General features: G+C 45.1%; 1 protein-coding gene across 3 annotated transcripts in view; it reads left to right on the top strand.

Annotated features, from left to right (window-relative positions):
- FARP1 (FERM, ARH/RhoGEF and pleckstrin domain protein 1) overlaps nt 1–21,690 on the top strand; it is a 390,990-nt gene that overhangs the window by 330,422 nt on the left and 38,878 nt on the right. For all 3 annotated transcript variants that reach the window (XM_032771474.2, XM_032771475.2, XM_032771473.2), the window contains exons 17-18: nt 11,924–12,005; nt 16,363–16,600. In XM_032771474.2, the coding sequence (XP_032627365.1) occupies nt 11,924–12,005; nt 16,363–16,600 (320 nt within the window). The remainder of the gene's footprint in view (nt 1–11,923; nt 12,006–16,362; nt 16,601–21,690) is intronic.

The raw sequence follows: 21,690 nt of genomic DNA, 5'->3' as shown, positions 1-21,690 counted from the left end.
GGATACTGGGCTAGATGGACTATTTATTAGTCTGACCCAGTATAGTCATTCTTATGTTCTTATTGTCCACTGCAGTCATCATCTACATTTTATACAAGTCTGTAAGCTAACAAGGGAAAGGTGCATATTTATGGATTTGTATCAACCTCCACTGTCAGAACTTATGAAAGCTAATTTGGAAACCTATTATGCAAAACACTGATAGAGGCATGAGAAGATGAGATAAATGTCCCAATCTCTTGCCTGAGAAGGTGTACTGTGACCAGAATGAATAGCCAATTTAATATTTTACATAAACTGTAAAGGAAAACCAATCTTACTTTCAAATATGAGAATACTAACTAAATTCAGCTGGCTCTTCTCCTACTTATATGTGATGGATGAAAGCTCCCAAGTTACAGTATGTCTCCTCTCAAAAAATAGAGCATGCACAAGTCTTCCTAATCTTCACATTATCCATCAGTGCTACTGAAATGGAGATGGCTTTTCTGCAATGCCTGAAACAGAGACAGTACGTTGTAATGCAGATTGCAGTTCTCTTTGTTGTGGCAAATACAGCATCACACCAGGCTACAGGTAAAATTTTCAAAAGCACATAAGTCCCATTTTCAAAAATGGTTTAGGAACTCTGGAGCATAAGCCTCATCAAAAGTCTCTGGGACTTAGGTTTCTATGGGCTTTGTACACAAAGGGGACTAAAACTGTGTTGCAACACCTATGTTTAGACACCCTGCTGCCTAGTGGAATCCACAACCCATAGTTAGATTCCCAGGCTCTCCATACAATGCATGGGGAGAGTTAAGTGCCTAATAATGGGATCCACAAAAGCCAGCAAGCTGAGCAGGAAGCTGCCCAAGCTAGCCAGTAGAAAATGCTGAGGAGAAGGTGGGAGTCTAAGATCCTAAAAGGAATGTAGGTGCCTAAGGCTGGCTAGAGGGAGGTGCCTATCTCCACTTGAGATTCTCAGCTGTGAACCTGCTCCTGGAGTCAAGACCCCCTAAATCCTTGCTCAGAAAAAATGATGGCAATGCCCCCCGATAGCCTCTGACCCAGTAGCTAGTGAGAGCACTCACTCAGCATCTGGATCACTTGGGATCAGCTCCCCTCTTTGTGGAGCTGGAACTGGAATTTGTGACTCCCTTGCTGTAGACGAGTGCCTGAACCACTGGGCTCTGGGAGATTGGGCTGGGGGGCTCTTTCAAGCTCTCTTGTGAGGAAGATGGTCCATTGTGTATAGGTGAGTTTTGAGGATTTAAATTTTGGATTTAGGTGCCTAAAGAAGAGTTTTGCGCCTAAATCTCTTTGTGGATCCAGCCCTAAATAACTAACTCAAAGCCCCAGTGACTTTCAGAGAGACTTGGTTCCAAAGTACCTAAATCACTTTTGAAAATAAGACATATGCTACTAAGGCAGGTAGGCACTTTTGAAAATGTCACTCTTTGTCTATCTTAAATAATTGCACTGGTTTGACTAAATTGATTTAAAAATCAGTCTTATTAAACCCTTAGAGGGTAAAGAAACCTTTACATTAACCCTTGCTTAAAATGGTTTTGCTATAGGCTTGTCTATATGCAGAAATTGTACTGATTTAACTAAGTCTGTTCCAAAATGGGTCTAGTGACAATGGTACCGCCCCATTGTGTGGGCAATCTTACCTCAACCTAAGCGTGACTTGTGTAGATTTAGCTTAATTCAATTATCACAAAAGGCCCTGTGGCCTTGGAGCAGCCAGAGATAGAAAATGCTGGTATAAAGCTGGTGGAAGCAGTACAGTTGCTGGTGCATCCCCCCAACATCATAAGAGCAAAAGAGTTGCTGGGAAGATGAGGAGGCTCTGCCATGTCCAATCCTGTACAGGATCTTTATTTTTATTTGATTTTAAGTTAGCCTCTGCTGCAGAACTGAGTGGCTCAGGATCAGAGAGTTACAACTGCTGTCCTGTTACACCCACATTCCCCACTCGCACAGAATGGAGGCTCAAGCCCTCTCATCCATTAGGTTATATTAGATAATAGTGTAGTAACCCTGGGCCCAGGCCTAGTCCCTGCTGCAGCATAGAGAGAGCGAGCTCTGGAGAGGGTGGTTTGAGCTGGGGCAGAGGCTTGGAAACTGTCCGAAGGGGACAGTTGAAAAAAGCTGTGAGAGACGGAGGGAAGGATGCGGAGCTAACAGATGACCTGGAGGTGAGGGAATACAATAGAAGAACAGGAGACTAGAAGTAGGACACTGGGAAATGCGAAGGGGAAAGAAGGAAAATAAGAGAGGTTTCAGGTCAGGAGAAGCAGAAAAAAACCCAGCTGTGGGTATGCGAGCAGTTAATATTAGTAGAGGGAATAAAATCCACAGACATACTGGAGAGAGAGAGTACCAAGGAAAAAATCTGAAAGGAAATATAATTGGTGAAAAAGGGTATTGATCAAACAGCTCTGTTAGATGAAAACAGATCCTGAAAATAGTAAACGTGAAGCCCACCCACAAAGAACCTAAAGTAAATGACCAGAGAGAATGACTGTCTGAACATCTGTTGAAGGAATACAGTTCAAAGGTGCCTAATGCACAAGTGAGGGCTCATTAAGTAAAGAAACCCAACTTGCAGATAAACTCGGGTGAAAAAAGGTACAGCCACAGGACCATTGAATACAAGAAGCACTTTAAACCAAAGAGGATCAAAGAACAGGACAGCAAGAATGGAACTGCACTTACAGCCAAGGAGAGGAAAAGTTGGTTTTTCTCTCAGGTGACACAGTATCTTTGAGTAATCTCTTTTGTTCTTGTTAATAACAATGTTTTTGGTTTTAACTGCACAGTGTGAGGAAGAGTAGCATGTACGAATTCGCAAAGGTTCATGTGTTGGTAACCGATAGTTTATTATTATAAAAGTAAGTACTTGGTAAGGTTCTATATTATTTATGCTCCTGGTACTATTTTTGGACTTTCCCTTATAAAGTTCTAAACATTTAAAATTTTCCATTTTGTCTTGATTCGCCTCTGCCTTGCCTCAAAATTAGCCGAACCAGGTCACTGTAATAGCATGGTAATATTTTCAGTTTTACTTTCTACTTTTTACTTGTTCTTTTATACACTCTTAATATCTGTTTCTATTGAATGGACCAGCTGCATATTCAATCTGGTTCAGGTTTCTCACTCACAGGGCTGACTAGGGCTTGGCTTGCACCACTTACACCATGGTAGTTGTTGGTAGGGTGTGTCTGGCTGATTTACTGGTGGCATTGTTGTCCTCTGAAAGATGTACTGTGTAATCTCTCTTGTTTGGGAGAATAATTGCAACAGAGGGGTTGGCGAGAGGAGTCATGAGACTCCTTTGGTCTAGCAGCGTGAACAGGCTCTTTGTCATCAGTGTTTCCAAATTGTTTTGTTTTTGTCTAATCTCATGTTTTTAGTCTGCCAGGTTTTTTGTGTTCTATTTAGAAGGCATAGTTTTGACTGGGAACCCTTGTGAAATATGACACTTCAGTAAGGAATCATCTGTCAGTTTATGTAGAGGCAGGTCTTGCTAGTCTTCATTTATGATTTTCTGGGAAGCTAACTAGACCAGGCGGAGGTATTATCCCCAAGCCCATAACATTTTATAGGTCAGTCTTGGGTCACTTTATTGCAGACAGGGTCACTAACACAATGCTAACTGTTTCTCCCAGAGCTGTGACTGAATTTTATGTTGACCTTTAGGGAACATGTGTTAATATTATTCCTGATTTATTTTCACCATCAAATTTCCATTTCCTATAAGAGTATTCCCTTGCAGTTTGAGACAGTATGTTCTTGCTACAGATTTCCTTCCACTGGCTCTGAAGTGGTGTGAGCTGAGGAAAAAGAGAGGAGCTCTGTTCAAAGACCCAGAATAGCTGCTTGCAGAGTCTCTGTATATAGAGCCAACTGATTGTTTTTAACATCATATAATATAGTGTTAAAAATTGAATTCCTTATCAGTAGTAATAAGCAATCTCCTCCTCCAGTCTTAAAATCTTCACAATGACACAGTACTAAGTGTTGTTCAGAATGAAATTTAAGAATATTTTCTGATGTGAAAGAAATAGAAGAATGCTGCACAAATTGCCTTCCTTATGTTCCTGCTGGTGAAGTTTCTTGAGACCATCAAGCTGCTACAGATAATAATTGAACAGCAAGAACCAGTAGAATCTGTCTGGATATACATGGTCTTCTCTTGTTGTATCTGGTGAGATGAGAGGTTGATCTTGCTCTGTTTGGAGACTTCATTTCTGCACACGCCGTTCACATATGTCATTCCCCAGAGTGAGTGTACCTTAAGTAAGTCACTTAAGGGCTGAATGTTTGGATGTTGTTTCTGGAAATTCAGATTCCTTGTCCAGGTTCTTCACTGAACATCTGGTCTTTAAGGCCGAGATGTTCAAAGCTACTTGCAGGATTTGAATGCCCAGCTCCTTATGATAATTGAAAGGCATCCAAATCCTCCAGGCATCTTTGCAATTCTCAGCCTAATTTAATGGAGCCAAAATATTCAAAGGGTGAAAAGATCAACCAAGAAAAGACAGACCCTATGCTAGTCACTCCTTACGGGTGTCATGAACACCCTTACAGATTATACCATAATTATAGTAATCATGGCACCAGGTTATTTCTATTATTTTCTGCTAGAACATGCTGGGTGCTGTACAGATACACAGAAAATACCCAGAGCTGAAAACCTAAGAGACAAAGACAGACAAAACAAAGGGATGAGGACGGGATGCAGAATGAGTAAAGGGGATCACATGGTCATTAGCTAGAGTAATATAATGTTAACCACACAATTAATAATTTTTTGAATTCTCCCCTGGCCAGCTGCAGGGTTCTTTGAGCTCTTTTTTTGCTACTACAACAGTTGTACAAGGGCCACAGTAGATGAGAGAATCCCTCCGACGGTTTGGAGTGAGGTGGGAGTTTTGTCTACTTTATAGTGTTATATCTCCAATAAATATATCACCTTTTATTACAGGCCTCTTTCCTGCCCGTAATACACTGTTTGCCTTGCAGCACCTTGTGAGTATGGGGTACTAGCCACTGCCTATTTTATAGAATTAAGAGTCAGAATTCACCTCCTGATGAAAATCTTAATACCCAGGCCCTGAGTTGAGAACTCTATATCCTATCATTGGCAGATCGATTCCATGTTCAAACAGTGACCCATGAAAACAAAGAGCAAACAGAATAGTTTTGTCACTGACACACAACAAATGAGCCTCTTTTCCCCTCAACAAACTATGAGATATCATTCAGAGCACAGCACGGGGAGGACTCTATTGTCTGCTTTTGTGTCTTGTGCTGTGAAAGAAATAAGACAGCATGGGGGTTATTTTATCCTCTCTATATTGTTTCTTTGGGTGCAGGGGAGAAACGTTTACTGTGGAGAAATCTTTCACTTCGTACACGCTTCCTCCTGAGTGCGTTTCCCTCCAGTTCAATTTGTTTATCCTGTTGACCCGCTAGCTGTTTCCATCAGATTTTGCTCCAGAGTGGAGCAGCACCCAAAACTCATTTCCCTGAGACTAGACAAACACAGGAAACATTACTTGAGATGTTTCATTTATCATTATTCTATATATTACTGGCGTGCCTTGAAGCCCCAGTCATGGACCAGGACCCTATTGTGCACAGTGTGGGTGGATTTCAGGTCTGTTGAGCTCTGAGGCATCTGCTCAGTGCTGCTTGTATCCACAGATTGGTGGGTCTGTGCTTAATCTTTCATTCTTTGTAGAGGTCTTGGGAGGACTCCAAACCCTGGAGTCTCCGGGGAAACTTCCCTGTTGCTCATCTGATCTGGCATGGGGGATGGAGGGAGCACCAAATCCTGGGGGCCTGTGGAAAGGAATTGGCAGGGAAAGGGAGCAGGTAGCACAGGCAGCTGTAAGTGAATGTTTTAGAGGGAGCAGGGAGAGCTAGTCAGGCACTCAGGTGCTCAAAGGATCAGTAAACTTCCTGATTCCATAGCAGCTTTGAAGGCATGACCAGAGCCAGTAAGGAGCTGGCTTCCAGGGCCATCGCCTTCCCCTTTTCCTTCCTTATGCTAGCGGCAGTACTGCATCCTCCACAAGATCTGTCTCCCCCTTGTGGAGGAGGAGGCAAGGAATCCTCCATAGAGAGCCATCGTGCCAGTAGGAAGGGAGAAACCTTGCTAAGGATGCCAGTTTTTGTTGGACATATTTCTAGAGGTTTCATCACAAGACATAATCTTTAATTTAAAATAAATCTTTAAATTCCTGGCAAGCCCAGGGTGCTGCTGAGTTGGAGCTTCCTTTCTCCATCGGTCTTCGTGGTCCTTGAGGTTTGAAGGCTCAGACTTTCCTCTCTGAGACAGTGATTATTGGAAGCACTATAGGGCTCGCCTTGGGAGGTTTCTTGGAGCCTCTTTACCTTCATGCGGGTGTTACTGAAGGAATGGGTATCATGGCCCTTTTAAAATAAACAAACAAATGCCATTTGGAGGCTAGGTTATTAATATTTTTCCAAACCCATTCTATTAAGTGGTCTGAGTGCAATGTTGTATTTAAAGTAAGGGAAAAGCAGTATCCTTAAGGAAATCCACTAGGTTGCTTCAGAGAAAAACACAAGCAGAAATATTCCAGTCCAACTATACCATGACACATATTCAGTCAGCTCCCCACATTAAATAGGATGGGCCAGATCCTAAACCTCTGCTCTGTCCTTCCTCCATGGCCCTGCATGGACAGACAGATGCTGTAACAGTGACTGGGGATTTCACTTTCATAAGGGAATCCCTAATCACCACCTGCTCCCACTGCTCTCCTCCCCGGCACAGTGGCATTGCTGAGAGTGTATCGGGGCAGAAGGGAATGTAGCCTGGCTATACTGTGCCCTGATATTCTGGGATGGCTGAATGGAACTGTTCCAGGGAGCACGACTTAGATAAGATTGCTTTAACTTGCACTAGAGGCCAAACGGGTTCTCTGCTGCGCTGAGAATCAGTAAAGGTGTGGAGTAGATAGCTGGCAGATCTGGCCCTTGCATCTCAAATTACTAAAATCTAAGGTAATTAGATGCCCCCAAACTTGGATATCCCAGAGTGAAGGTTCCCTGATGGTGCCACATGCCTTTCTGGAACGTCAAGTTCAGCTGTGTTCAAACCTTGGAAAACCAGGAAATACAAAGTTAAGGGATGTGCCACTCCCGCAATGCAACTGTAACTTGCCCATGGATCTGGCAATAGCAACTGGAATGGTTCAGTAAGGGGGTCCCGGGGTATGAAGGCATAAAGAATGACTAAGAGAATGTGCCATTGTTTGTGTTGTATTGCATTCCATAGATTTTAACAGCAGCGTATATTTGCCTGCACTCTGACTGCCTGTGCTAGGTGTTACTGTACTGAGTGGGGGAAGGAGTAGTTGGAGCAGGTGATTGGGATATGAAGAGAGGTGCACATGTACTTCAAAAGATCAAGTATGCCTCATTTCAGCACTGAATTCTGTAGGTTTTATCAGTATTAGGCATGGGGTATGCTTGTGTTATGTGTACTATCAGCATTCCCGACGGTAGTCTCCAGGGCTCAGTGAGAACATAAGAACGGCCATACTGAGACCAAAGTTCCATCTAGCCCAGTATCCTGTCTTCCAATGGTGGCCAATGCCAGGTGCTTCAGAGGGAATGAACAGAACAGGTCATCATCAAGTGATCCATCCCCTGTTGCCCATTCTAGCTTCTGGCAAACAGAGGCTAGGGACACCATCCCTGCCCATTCTGGCTAATAGCCATTGATGAACCTATTCCTCATGAACATATCTAATTCTTTTTTGAAACCCTGTTATAGTCTTGGCCTTCCACGACATCCTTTGGCAAGGAGTTCCACAGGTTGACTGTGCATTCTGTGAAAAAATACTTCCTTTTGTTTGTTTTAAACCTGCTGCCTGTTAATTGCATCTGGTGACCCCTAGTGAGGAGTAACTGAAAGTAGTGGCTAAGACAGAATCCTCACAGCAAGGGGAAGGGGTTGTTACGTTTAGCAAGATTGTTGTGGTATGTGTGGGGTAGGCTCAGTGTTTGAGTGTAGGCCAGGTGTAAGGAGCTCCTCTTTGTTATACCTGATATAAACACATGTTTTGCCTTAGCAAAGAGAAGGTTTCAGACTCTGTCCTACAGTGTGCGTGTGCTCTGTTCCCAAAGTGTTCTGTTGCATTTGTGAGGATACTGTGCTAGTGTGTATGTTATCAGCACATTAGAATATCACTCATTTAGGGCAGAGTTAAGGGGAGAGGGGCAGTGCTGTACCTTAAATCTGTATTTCCTGGCTTTCAGAGGTTTGTAGCTTAGCTAACTTTCTGGAAGTGCATAAGGCACCTTTGGGCAACTTGGGCATTTAATTTTCTTGAGTTTTTAAAAATTATTTTTCTCAGCATTCCCTTTCTATCACAACCCCTCTCTCCTCCTCCAGTGCCTCTGGCTCCTTGGCAATGATCACCCCAGCCACAGGATGCACTGGCTGCATGCTAGTCCCTTCAGTGCTCCGGCATCATCTCTCACCTCCTTGCACATCTAGAACAGCTTGGTTCTCCCTCTTCCCCTGGGAGACACAGACATTGGCAGGGGGTCGCAGGGTGAGGAACTGGGGAGAGGATGCAGAGACTGGAATGGAGTCAGTGGGGTCAGATTTTGAAGGGTGGGATCATAGGGGCATGGATGGTCAGGTGTTTGGGGGAAAAGAGCTGAAGCCCTACCAGCATCCCCCACTGCACAGCTCTGACCCTCTCCTTCCCATCCCATTCTTCCTTGCACTGCTTCAACATTCCCCCTCACTGCTTCAGCTCCCTGTGCTCCCCTCCACTGCTTTGACACTGCGCTGACTCCTCCCACCTTCCCTCCCTGGTGCCATTGCTCTGATCACCCCCATGCTCCCTGCTGCTCCAAGCCCCCACACAAATCCCCACACACAGACGCGCACACACTGCTCCGAGCCTCCCGCACTCATACCAACTCCATTTTCCTCTTTGGCACTCCAAGCTCCTTGTAAGCTTGAGTTGTTGAGAAGGTGGTGGAGGAGTGCAAGGACGAGCTAGAGACAGAAGAGGCAGGAGAATGAAGATGCAGAGTCCCTACCCAAATCTGGGCCTTGTGTATTGGGAAGAGGCTCTACACATCCATCTGCAGCACAGGAGGCTCAGAGAGGTGTGATGGGGTCCATTTATCTCGATTATATGTTCTCAGATGAATGAGAGCATCCCATGGAGATGAATACTGCCTGAAACAATAGCTCTGAAAGGTGTGAACTACTCCATTTTTCTCAGAAGGTGTTCTCATCCCTTCTGCCCCAGTTTCAACACTTGTGGGCCTGTGTCATCCACTAGCCTTCCATAGCTTCTCACCCTACTTTCAGCACTATGTGCTTGGTGCATACTCCAAGCAAACCTGTTCTCAGCTCCCAAGTACATCTTATGGTACCACGCCAAATGCTACAGAAATCTCAATATATTACATCAACACTATTACCTTTATCAGCCAAACTTGTAATCTCACCAAAAAAAGTTATCAAGTTAGTGTGACAGGATTTATTTTCCATAAACTCATGTTGATTGGCATTAATTATATTACCTTTAACTCTTTATGAATTAAGTTCCATATTAACTTCTCCAGTATTTTTCTCAGGGTTGATTTCAGGCTGACAGGACTATAATTACCTGGGTTGTCCTGCTAACTCTTTTAAAATATTGGTACACCATTAGCTTTCTTCCTCTGGAACTTTCCCAGCATTCCAAGATTTATTGAAAATCAATATTAATTGTCCAGAGGGTGTCTCAGACAGCTCTTTTAAAACTCTTGGATTCAAGTTATTTGGACCTGCTGATTTTAAAAGTGTCTAGCTTTAGTAGCTGCAGCTCAACATCTTTCCAGCTTACTGTTGAAATGGCAAGGCTATCATCATCATGATATGATTACATCATCTGGCTTTGTCCCAAATACAGAAGAGAAATATTTATTGAACATTTCTGCCTTATCTGTATTATTCTACCATTTCCATCTAATAATAGGCCAATACCACTGTTAGGTTTCTTTTTGTTCCTTAATATACTTAAGGACAATAAGAAGTTTGTTTTATTTAACTCTTCTAATCTTACATTTCCCCTTGTGTCCTTGTAATTTGCACATTGGTTCAGTTGCTTCAGCTACTACAGGAGAATTCCCTGTGTGTTTAATAACTTAACAGACAAAATCCAGCACTTGAGCTCAATCAAACAATAGCTTTTTTTAATACTTTTAAAAATAATCAAACAGTTTCATAATGGCGAAGAAATTTAAAATTTTGCATTTGCAGACTTAATTTCCTTCTAACGAGAGAAGCTTGTTAGTACTAGGAGGAAGCCTTTTTAAGATAGTAGCTTGAGGAATAGCAGGGCATATGAGCAAGGTTCAATGTAATTCCTTCTCTTTTACAAAAAAAACTTAAAACTAACTAACTAAGGTGTATTTAGCAGTTGAGAGGTGAGCTTCTTTCTGCCAGGCAGATAGAGCTATCTGGTTTAGGTATTTATAAGGCTCGTATTATCTTCATGACTAAGTGCTGGTATGGTATCAGATTTCAAGATCGAAAAGAGGGGTTTCAATAAAGTTGTGAATAATATGCTGCAATTACTTGTAATGCAACAGTTTACGATTTTGTCTTCCATTTATTCATACTGTAGTGCAAATAGAATTTTTCCTAAAGTAAAAATCTAGATGTGTTTGAATGAGCTGAATAACTCTACAGGTGAATGAAAATCAAGAAATTTGTTTAGTTTTAAAGCAAAGATCTGACCATTTCCTCAAATTAATTTTGATCTAGTTATTTTAGATCTCAGATGTCTGCCTTTTTGTCTGTGCAGCGCCTTCTGTCGAATTGTACATGTTCACCCAGGGATGAATTTGACACCACCACCGCCCCCCAAACTCACACTCAGTAGTTTAACAAAATTTAAAAATCTGAGGCATTGAGTGAGAATATGCTAATGATTGAAGCTGCACTGAGGAAGACTTTGTTCCCTCTTCATTTTTTTTACTAGGCTGTCAGACTGTGCTTCCCTCATCCCCCTAGTGGTTGTTCCTGTCTGTTTTGAAATCCTCAGCTCAGACCACTATGGTTTGAACAGTTCAATGACAATTAGAATCTTAAATTCATTAATTTCCTTCACTGGTCTCTGGAGTGATGTCTTTTTGATTCAGTCTCCCAAAATGTGTAGCGCCTTTAATTCTGCACCCCTCCCCATATCTCTCGTACACATTTAGAAACAAATAATCCTTTGTGACCAGGAGTTACAGTTATCCCAAACTGAGTGCCCACTGCAACTTGCATTAGCACTTGCTAGAGGAAGTCCAGCCTGATTGGGGCAGTGGTTGCATAATTTTTAAATATGAAAAAGGAGAGACTTGACAGGAATGTTCTCTGTGAATACGTGACACTTCTGTACCGAACCTGAATGCCTGGCAACCCTGCAGACCGCTTCTCTTCCCAACAGTGCAAGGGTTCTTAGAATATACATGTCAGCAGTCCCTGCTGGGAAGACAATTCTTGGGTTTTAACAAAAAAAAAAATTCTTCTGCCTCCTCCTTATAATCAGTGCCCAATGAACTGCAATGGCATTTTCAAATCTTCCCTATTTGTCCTTCTGCCCCCAACTTTCTCTATTTATAGCTTTAAAAATGTTGGCAATTTTCCTTAAAAGCCTAATAGTTTTGTTAGGTTCATGCCCTCTCTGATGTTACTAGTACAAGCCAATTTAGCTGAAGAATGTACTCTACATGGGAATTAACAGTACATTAAGAAGCTACTTTATCGGTTTTTGAACTAAAGAACACAGAATTTTAGGATTTTGAAAGAAGTAAGTTATTGAGTTTCTTGGTGCTTTACAAGTGATTATGCCATTATATTGCATGACTGAAATTTCGATATTTTTGCTGCTGACAGGGAAGGCCGCTCCAATGCTCACATTAAAGGAGATTACCAAAGAATTGGTGATGTTATGCTAAAGAACATTCAGAGTATGAAGGTAGGAATGATCCTATAACCACTAAGCTTTGGCATGGGTCAGAATCAACGCGCTTTTTCATGTAAATATAGTGCTGCCATTAGTGCTGCTTTTGACTTTTGTGTGAGTTTTATTTAAGTTTCATTCAATGAATTTCTAAATGTTTAGGCAGAGTTTGTGTTGCAAGCCCTTTGATTTTTAGTGATCAAAAAATCCTTAGAAGCATTACACACAAAATCAGGAGCAGATTTTCAAACACAATAGATGTGGAGACAAAATGAGATTGCATTTTATGTGCGCAAATATAGATGAGAGCACAGAATAGGTAATTGAGCATGCAAGTATGCCTGCAAGTAGGACACTTGCAGAAGCAATTACCCTACAGTGGCATATACCAACTAGATACATATTTACAAACCTAACTTTTTGGGAAGCTGGTCCTGGATGTTTGGGCCGCCCCCCCCCCCCTTTTTTTTTTTTTTTTAAAGCTTTGTTTGTGCTGTGATACAGAAAGGGTGAGTGCCATTCTAAGGATCACACAGCAAATCAGTGACAAAGCTGTAAATAGAACTTGGGAATCCTGATTCACAATCCACTACTGTATCTAATAGGCCATCATAACCCTTTCCTCAATAAACCTACCACTGACTGCTTCATTCACCCAGACACATTCTGATACCTGGAAAAATCATCATATGTACTTTCAAACAGCAGTCACTTATTCTCAGGAAGTATAATTGTTTTCCTAAAGAGCTGTTGATCTCTAACAGTAAACTTATATTTAGAGACAATTCTGCTTACGTGTCTGGTGCTTTTAAACTCATGTTGTTTGGTCTTTGGTGCCCTACGATCCTCCTTTGACATAGAAGAAAGATTGCAGCCTCCAGAGAAAAGAATCAAAACCGAGTTTGGATAAAAAGTCAGAACAGGAGACAGAAAAGAAAAATTAGTTCAGAACCTTCACGCTTAGCACAGAGCCTGTTAAAAGACCTGTAAATTGATCCTGTCAGCTTAGTTAACATAGGGAAGAAGTTAAAAGTAACTAACTACCTGGCAGCCTCCATAGTAGCCAAGGAGGGTTCCCTTTTGGTTCAGGTTCTTTGCCTGTCAGAATATCCATGGAATGAATGTGTAGTGTGCCTAGAAACCACTAAACTAGCCCATACTGTAAAGCTGTTGCAAAATCATGAGAAGGGGATTTGTCTGGAGATGTGTCAAACACCACATTAGATTTAGACTAAGCCATCCTGCCTTTTGAAGTCAGATCAATACACAGAAGTCCAATTTCCCCTCATTTTCTGTGACAGCATATTTATTCATTTAGACACTACTCTGGCTCCGTCCAATGAGCTTCATCAATAAAATCAATCACCAAACTACAATGGAACTCCTTTCGTTACATTTTTAAAGGGGATTTTTTTAAAATTAAGTCGGAAACTTGGCCAATCAGATAGACCTTATGCTGCAAGCTGACTGAAGCTGCTACAACCCCACTGTCATAAGGTAGTCCTGCCTGGAGCGCTCTCCTGCAGCAGACTGCAGCATGGCAGCTAGTCTGCCTCAGTTTCCCATCTCCCCAGGTGACCCAATAACTTCATGTTTTCTGGTCTCCAAACAACCCCTCCTTGGGCCTGGTTCATTACAACAATATAGTCAGAGTAGCCAATTCTCAAGCAATCACTAAAACTCAGAACTCCCTTGATGCCCCACATACCAGATGCTGGTGCCTTCAACCACACCTGGACTCTGTCAGTCCTTTCCTGTCCTTGTACTGGGACAGCCACCCCAGCCCTTCCAGTTGGGGTGTAATCCCACTCTTTCCAGCAGGAACCCCCACAGCCTCTCTGCTGGGAGCATGTTTGCCAGGAGAGCATCCCTCACTCTCACTGTTCCTCTGGGTCCTGATCTCCAGCCCTGGAGATGTCAGTAGGTAAGCTCCTGTGCTGCTCCCTTGTCTTCAGCCCTCTCTGGCCCTTGGCTCCACCTCTGTGGCTTTGAGCAGCTGCATTTCCCTCTGCTGAAGTTTCTCCTGCCTTCAGCCCCCTCCAGCCCTGGCTGCCTGGCTTGGGGATGCCAGCGAGCAAATCTGTCTTGCTGGTCTCCTGCCCTCTGTTTCCTTCCATGACTCCTCCAATCCCCTGGTCTCTGGCAGTTCTCACGTGCCCTTCTCCTCTGACTCATTGTGACTCCCTGACCCATTTTAGCCCCCAAATATTGCCCAACTCTCTTTATTGACCAGACTTTGAGCTATTGTTCTGGCACAGAGGATCTGGACCTTTTTAATTCACAGGTACCAGTCACGCTGTGATACCCACCCAGTCAGCTTGTAAGTTACATTCACTCCCCTTCACTTCACACCACCATTTTACATCAAGAATATTAGAACAGCCCTACTGGGTAAGAGCAAAGGTCCATCTAGCCTAATATCCTGTCATCCGACAGTGGCCAATGCCAGATGCCCCAGAGGGAATGAACAGAACAGGTAATCATCAAGTGATCCATTCCCTGTAACTCGTTCCCAGCTTCTGCCAAACAGAGGCTAGGGACACCATTCCTGTCTATCCTGGCTAACAGCCATTGATGGACCTATCCTTCATGAATTTATCTAGTTCTTTTTGAATCCTATTATGAACTTGGCCTTCACAACATCCTCTGGCAAAGAGTTCCACAGGTTGGCTGTGTGTTCGTGAAGAAATACTTCGTTTTATTTGTTTTAAACCTGCTTCCTATTAATTTCATTTGGTGACCGCTAGTTCTTGTGTTGTGAGAAGTAGTAAACAACACTTTCTTATCTACTTTCTCTACACCAGTCATGAAATTTTAGCCCTCCATCATATTTCCCCTTAGCTGTCTCTTTTCCAAGCTGAAAAGTCCCAGTCTTATTAATCTCTCCTCATACAGAAGCCTTCCATACCCCTAATCATTGTTGTTGCCCTTTTCTGAACCTTTTCCAATTCCAATATATCTTTTTTGAGTTGGGGCAACCACTTCTGCATGCAGTATTCAAGGTGTGGGCGTACCTTGGATTTATATAGCGGCAATATGATATTTTCTGTCATATTATCTATCCCTTCCTTAATGATTCCCAACATTCTGTTCACCATTTTTGACTGCTACTACACATTGAGTGGATGTTTTCAGAGAACCATCCACAATGACTCCCAAGATCTCTTTCTTGAGTGGTAACAGCTAATTTAGACAGCATCATTTTATATGTATAGTTGGGATTATGTTTTCCAATGTGCATTACTTTGCATATATCAGCATCAAATTTCATCTGCCATTTTGTTGCCCATTCACCCAGTTTTGTGAGATCTCTTTGTAGCTCTTCACAGTCTACCTGGGACTTAACTATCTTGAGTAGTTTTGTATCATCTGCAAATTTTGCCATCTCACTGTTTACTCATTTTTCCAGATCATTTATGAATATGTTGAATAGGACTGGTCCCAGTACAGATCTCTGGGGGACACCACTATTTACCTCTCTCCATTCTGAAAACTGACCATTTATACCTACCCTTTGTTTCTTCTCTTTTAACCATTACTGATCCATGAGAGCACCTTCCCTCTTATCCCATGACAGCTTGGTTTGCTTAAGAGCCTTTGGTGAAGGACCTCGTCAAAGGCTTTCTGAAAATCTAAATACACTATATTCACTGGATCCCCCTTTTCCACATGCTTGTTGATCCCCTCAAAGAATTCACCTCTGAAGTTGCCCACCTAGCGTTATGTAGATGAGATGATAACCCAGGGACAGAAAATATGAAGTGCTGGAACACAGGTGTTTTGATATGGAGTGTTTGTGTGTATGTGTTTAGAGTTTGCCAGGAGTTGTAGCTTCTCTTTAATAATAAATAGATGAACAAAAGCTGGAATTCCAATTGGTTACAGATAGGATCATCAAAGGGGCCTAAAGAATTGGGAAAGTCAGTGCCAGTTGGATATCTAATTACCTTAGTCATTTTTGGAGATCCCAATCTACATTTGTTTCATAACTCCGTGCTGTTGCTTGTCCCCATGATATGTGCACAGAGTGAGCTAAGTACAGTGTAATATCTTCAACTTTGAATTCCTTGGCTGCTGCTAGACTGTCTGCCTCAATTAGTTTTGTTTGTTTGTTTTACAGGGGATGCAGAGAAGGTCAGGGGAAGGGAAGAATTGGCACAAAAGATTAAATTAAGTCTGGACAGGCTGGGATTTTCCATCTTATTTCTTTTGTAGGTTAATGAGAGAACATTAGTGTTGCACAGAGCAAGTGATTGTGTTGCAAAAAACTACAGCAGTAGTAGCTAGATTTTATATCAAATGCCTTGGAATCCCGTAGGTGCAGTGTGTTTGCTAATGTCTCTGCCTCTTTTCTTTTCTCTTTGTTTTTAAGCAACTGACAGTTCACCTGCGGAAACACAATGAAGTTTTGATGGAGTTGGAGAATGGGATCAAGAACTCTCGCAAGCTGGAGACCTTGTGCAGGGATTTTGAGTTACAGAAAGTCTGCTACCTGCCCCTCAATACCTTCCTACTCCGGCCTTTGCACCGGCTCATGCACTATAAGCAGATAATGGAAAGGCTCTGCAAACACTACCCACCAAATCATGTGGACTTCAGAGACTCCAGAGGTGAATGTGGAGGAATAATCTAATTCTGTAAGCTGTGGACTAGAACACGGTCTCCTGATTACTAGTTCCCATTCTGACCACTAGGCATGCTGTAGTATAAATAATATCGCATACAAAAAACTACATTAGAAGAGTGTTCAGCTGGCAGAGTCAAGCACTCAAAAGTCAGGAAATGTCAGAATTAAGGTTGCCTCTGCGTATGCATGACAACGTATTCTTTTTCCAGACGTGCAGCCTGTTTTACTGCCATTTCCATGTTCGCTTTAGGTGTTCAAAGCTTCTGTCATATTTTTCTCAAATGTGAAGAAAATATTCTCTGTTTGAGGTTTTCATCGATTGATCACTTTCAAGCCCAGAAGGGACCTTTGTGATCATCTAGTCCGAGCTCCTGTATAGCACAGGCCAGAGGACTTCCCCAGAATGATTCCTGCAGCATATTCTCTAGAAAGATATCCAGTCTTGATTTAAAATGGGCAGTGATGGAGAACCCACCATGAGCTTTGCTTTTTGCCCAGCTTTTCCCTCTTGTTCATGATGACTTGATTCCCTGCTCCTTTTTCTCCTTGTCTTACATATGGTTTTCCAGGGGATTTGTGCTCCTAAATCAGCTAGGTGCTTTTCAAAAAATCCCACCCTAACTCTTTGTCCTCATTGTAGAGCAGAAATCCCTTGCTGTAAAAGTGACTCTTAAGAATCCCCCATTTTAGAGTAGACCTATAAATATCTGAGGATGGTTGAAGCCATGTACCCAGTTACATTTTCAATTAAACTATTAATTAAGGGATATTGGAGTCCTTGGAGAGAAGCTAGTAATAAAGCACAACCCAGGCTGGATTAACTTTTTGTGGGCCTGGCACCAAACATATTTGTGAGCCCCCATGTAGTCGTTATGGGCCCCTTCCGAGTGTAGGCCCGGCACAACGATGCCAACAGTATACCTGGTGCTGCTGGGATGGGGATGAAAACCTTTATTTAAAAACAAAATCAGATATTTGAAGCTACACAGGATTGAGACTTCCACTCAGCCAACAGAGAGCAAACTGGGCAGTATCAATATACCCAGAATATTCTTGAATTTGGATATTTGTGTGGGAGAGGCCGTTCGTTAGTTTTGTCTTTTTTTGTTTAAGCACTCAGGGCCTGCTGGGGGCCATGAGCAGAAGTGCTTAATTAACACACGTATGAGCCATATTAAGCCAGGATGTAGCAGTCAGTGGAGTTGTACCTGCATCTCCCCACCACCACCACCTCCACCCAAAGTTATGTTTTGTAAATACAGTTTTTGAAAGCTGGATTTTCTGCTTTGGTACAATAGTGTTTACAAAATTTTTTTTAAAAGTTAGTTTCTTTAATCTATTTCTCCCTTTGCCTCACCACCCCTCATGACTTGAAGTGAAACAGTAAAGTTCTTCTTTGAGTGGTTGTTCATGTCCATTCAAAGTAGGTGTGCGCGCTCTGCGTGCATGCCAACCGGAAGATTTTCTCCTAGCAGCGTCCGTAAGGTCGGTCCTGGCACCCCCTGGAGTGGCGCCACTACGACGCCCTATAAAGGGGCCCGCCGACCCTCCACCCCTTCAGTTCCTTCTTACCGCCGGTGACAGGTAGCTGGAACTTCTCTTGCGCATAGCAAGTTAGCGGTGTCCTATCCTTGTGTATAGTCCGTGTATATAGTTATAGTTAGTTTACTTAGGTCATTGTATATAGTTCTTGGTAGTTGGGGGGGTGTCCCTCCCCAAGTTTCGTCGCCCGCTGGGGCATGCCTGGGTCCCCCGGGTTTAAACTCTGCAAGGACTACAGGAAATTCATGCCCAAGAGTGACCCGCACTCTGCTTGTAAGAGGTGCCTCAGAGAGAGCCACCAAAGAACTGGTGCTCTATCTGCAGAGGCTTCCACCCGAGAGCTCTCAAAGACAGAGCTCAAAGACTTAGAGTCCTCCTGATGGAGGCTACCCTGCGGCCACCTTCAGACCCGGAACTGGCCGAGGCGGTGCCCAGCACATCTTCCTCGGTGTGGAGCGCCCCGGCACCAGCATCAGGACTTAGGGCCCAGCCCAAGTAGTCTAAAACCCAGCACCAGACAGAGTCGGGTCATAGGAAGTCGACCTCAGTGCGGCACTGCTCACCGTCGCCGGTGCCTGCTAAGAGAAAGCCAATGAGGGAACGGTCACCCCACCAGGACTCAAGCCCGACGCCGTCTGTGGGTGCAAGCGGACAGGCTGGGCTACAGCCCTCAGCTGCTCCATCGACTCCCACACCACAGAGAGGGAGGTCGAGTCCGAACCGGCCTAGATCCCCGGACCTCAGCGGAGACTTGTGCCTCCCTTCGACACTGGAGGCGTTCAAGGCGGCCTCAGACTTGATGGGACTCCAGCCGTTGGCCTCCTCGCACCGTAGGGAGTTGCCTACCACGTCCTGTCCCCTAGTACAATCGAGGGGCAAGCCAGCCATGCTGTTGCCTCCCTCCCCGCACCGCGCTGATAAGGCGGCACCGGACCAGATAAGAGGCTCCCCGCCACCTCAGCACCACTTTCCAACAGCACCGGGTGTTGCTCCAACCAGGTCCTTGTACTCAGAGACTTCAGACTCAGAGGCAGACTCCTACTGCTCCAGCCAGTCGCGGAGCAGGAGATCGGTTTTGGGGGCGATCCACCAGCATTACCTACAGTGGCAGCAGCAATGGCATCTGCCCTTGTAGTGGCCATTTTGGACCCCCTGGGCCTACCACCAGTCCGTAGACCAGGCGTATGGTCCTCGATCAAGGTCGGCCTCGGTCTCCTCGGCATCGGTGGCCCCGGCGCAGCTGCCTCCTCCACCTGCACCGTCGCTGGGCAGGGGTGTGCCATATCCAAGTTCAGCACCCCCTAGCTGGGCAGCGGCACCAGCAGCGGCTACAGTTCGGGCTCAGCAGGCACTACCCGATACGCCAAGCCGCTCACTGGCCACCCCGGTACCAGTCGCGGTGCCGCATTTAGAATCGGAACCTGCCCTGCAACCACAGTACCATGTGCTGCAGGACCCTGAAGGACTGCATGCACCGGAGGAAGGGCTGATCCATGTAATTTCCTCATCTTCCTCCCCGGACGAAGCAGTCTCGGGCATGGCTGCAGCACCAGCCCTGGAGGACACCCGAATCCTCCAACAAGTGCTCCGGCGAGCAGCTCAGAGCCTTGCGATCCAAGCTGAGGAAATCAAGGTGGACGCGGACCCTGTAGTAGACATCTTGGCTCCCTCAGGGCCATCCAGGGTGGCTCTCCCACTGATAAAGACCATAGTGGATACATCTCACACCTTATGGCAAACGCCAGCCTCATTGGCCCCTACTGCCAAGAGAACAGAGCGGCTCTATTTCGTCCCCTCCTAAAGGACATGAACACTTGTACACCCATCCCTCCGCGGACTCCCTGGTGGTGGGTGCGGCCAACCAACAGGAGCGTCAAGGGTTTCAGGGGTCAACACTAAAGAGCAGGGACGCTAAAAGACTCGACCTCTTTGGCAGAAAAGTGTACACCATGGCAGGCCTGCAACTCCGCATTGCCAGCCAACAGGCAATTGTAAGCCGATATGGTCATAACGCGTGTTCAGCCATGTCGAAGTTTACGGAGCTTATTCCCCAAGACTCAAGGAGTTTTCGGCCCTGGTGGAGGAGAGGAAGCTGATCTGCCGAGGACTCAGCCTCCTGCACTCTGGCCATGGGCCTGGTCATGCGGCAGGGAGCCTGGCTCCAGGTCTCGGGCCTGCCCTATGAGGTCCAACAGACCATTCAAGACCTCCCCTTCGAGGGGCAGATGTTGTTCTCAGAAAATACGGACAAGCGTCTGCATAGCCTAAAGGACTTGCAGGCTACGCTTCGCTCGCTGGGCTTGCATACCCCTGCGACCCAGCACAGGCAGTTTAGGCCGCAAACGGCCCCACGCTCCTACCAGCCTCAGACTCACCAGGAACTGGGGCACAGGCAGGGCAGAAATGGCAGGAGGCATTGCCAACGCCACCCCTCCAGCCAGGCATCCGGTCAGTCGAGACCACCATCGGGGCCTAGATCCCCTATTTGATGGTACGGTCGAGGGCAACCTACCTATCGAGACTCTGGATCCTTCTACCCCTACCTTTGGGTCACGTCTGTCTCCCTTCTACCGTGCCTAGTCCCGAATCATGTCAGACAGCTGGGTGCTCTGCATGGTAGAGACAGGATATTCTATCCAGTTCTCCTCCCTCCCGCCCCACCAACCCCCCTCCCCGTCCCTCTTCAGGGACCCATCTCACAAGCAACCTCTAAGTAAAGAAGTGAAGTCCCTCATGGAGGCAGGGGCAGTGGAGGAAGTTCCTCAGGAGCTCAGGGGCAAAGGCTTCTACTCCTGGTATTTCCTAATACCAAAGGCGAAAGGGGGCCTGAGACCCATCCTAGACTTGCGGCGGCTGAACAAGTTTGTACGAAAGCTCAAGTTCCGCATGGTCTCCCTGTCCTCGATTATTCCCTCCCTGGATCCAGGAGATTGGTATGCTGCCCTCGACTTAAAGGACGCTTATTTCCACATTGCCATAATTCCCTGACACCGTCGGTACCTCAGGTTTGTCGTGGCCAAAGCCCATCTGCAGTTCACGGTGCTCCCGTTTGGCCTGTCAGCTGCTCCAGGGGTCTTCACAAAGTGCATGGCGGTCATGGCGGCCTTCCTGCGCAGGCGGGGCATCCAGGTATTCCCCTACCTGGACGACTGGCTCATAAAAGTCCGCTCCAAGGAGCAGGTCGAGACCCAGATGTTGTTCATCAGGCGGACGTTTCTCAATCTCAGCCTCTTCTTGAACGAAGCCAAGTCCGCCCTGTCTCCGACACAACGAATAGAGTTCATAGGAGAAGTTCTAGACTCCACCCACGCCAGAGCATACATGCTGGAATCCAGGTTCCGTGCAATTTCCAAGTTCATCCTCGGACTGCACCGCGCCTCGATTACCACGACACGAGTCTGCCTCCGGCTGTTGGGTCACATGGTGGTGTTCACCTCTGTGGTAAACCATGCCAGACTCCGACTTCGCCCGCTACAGTCCTGGTTAGTGACAGTATATCGCCGGCCAGGGGCCCCTTGGACTCAGTGGAGT

The sequence above is a fragment of the Chelonoidis abingdonii genome, chromosome 1 (genome assembly GCF_003597395.2).
Source record: "Chelonoidis abingdonii isolate Lonesome George chromosome 1, CheloAbing_2.0, whole genome shotgun sequence".
NCBI lineage: Eukaryota > Metazoa > Chordata > Testudines > Testudinidae > Chelonoidis > Chelonoidis abingdonii.
The sequence above is the reverse complement of the archived record's forward strand: the minus strand, read 5'-3'. Positions and strand labels throughout refer to the sequence as shown.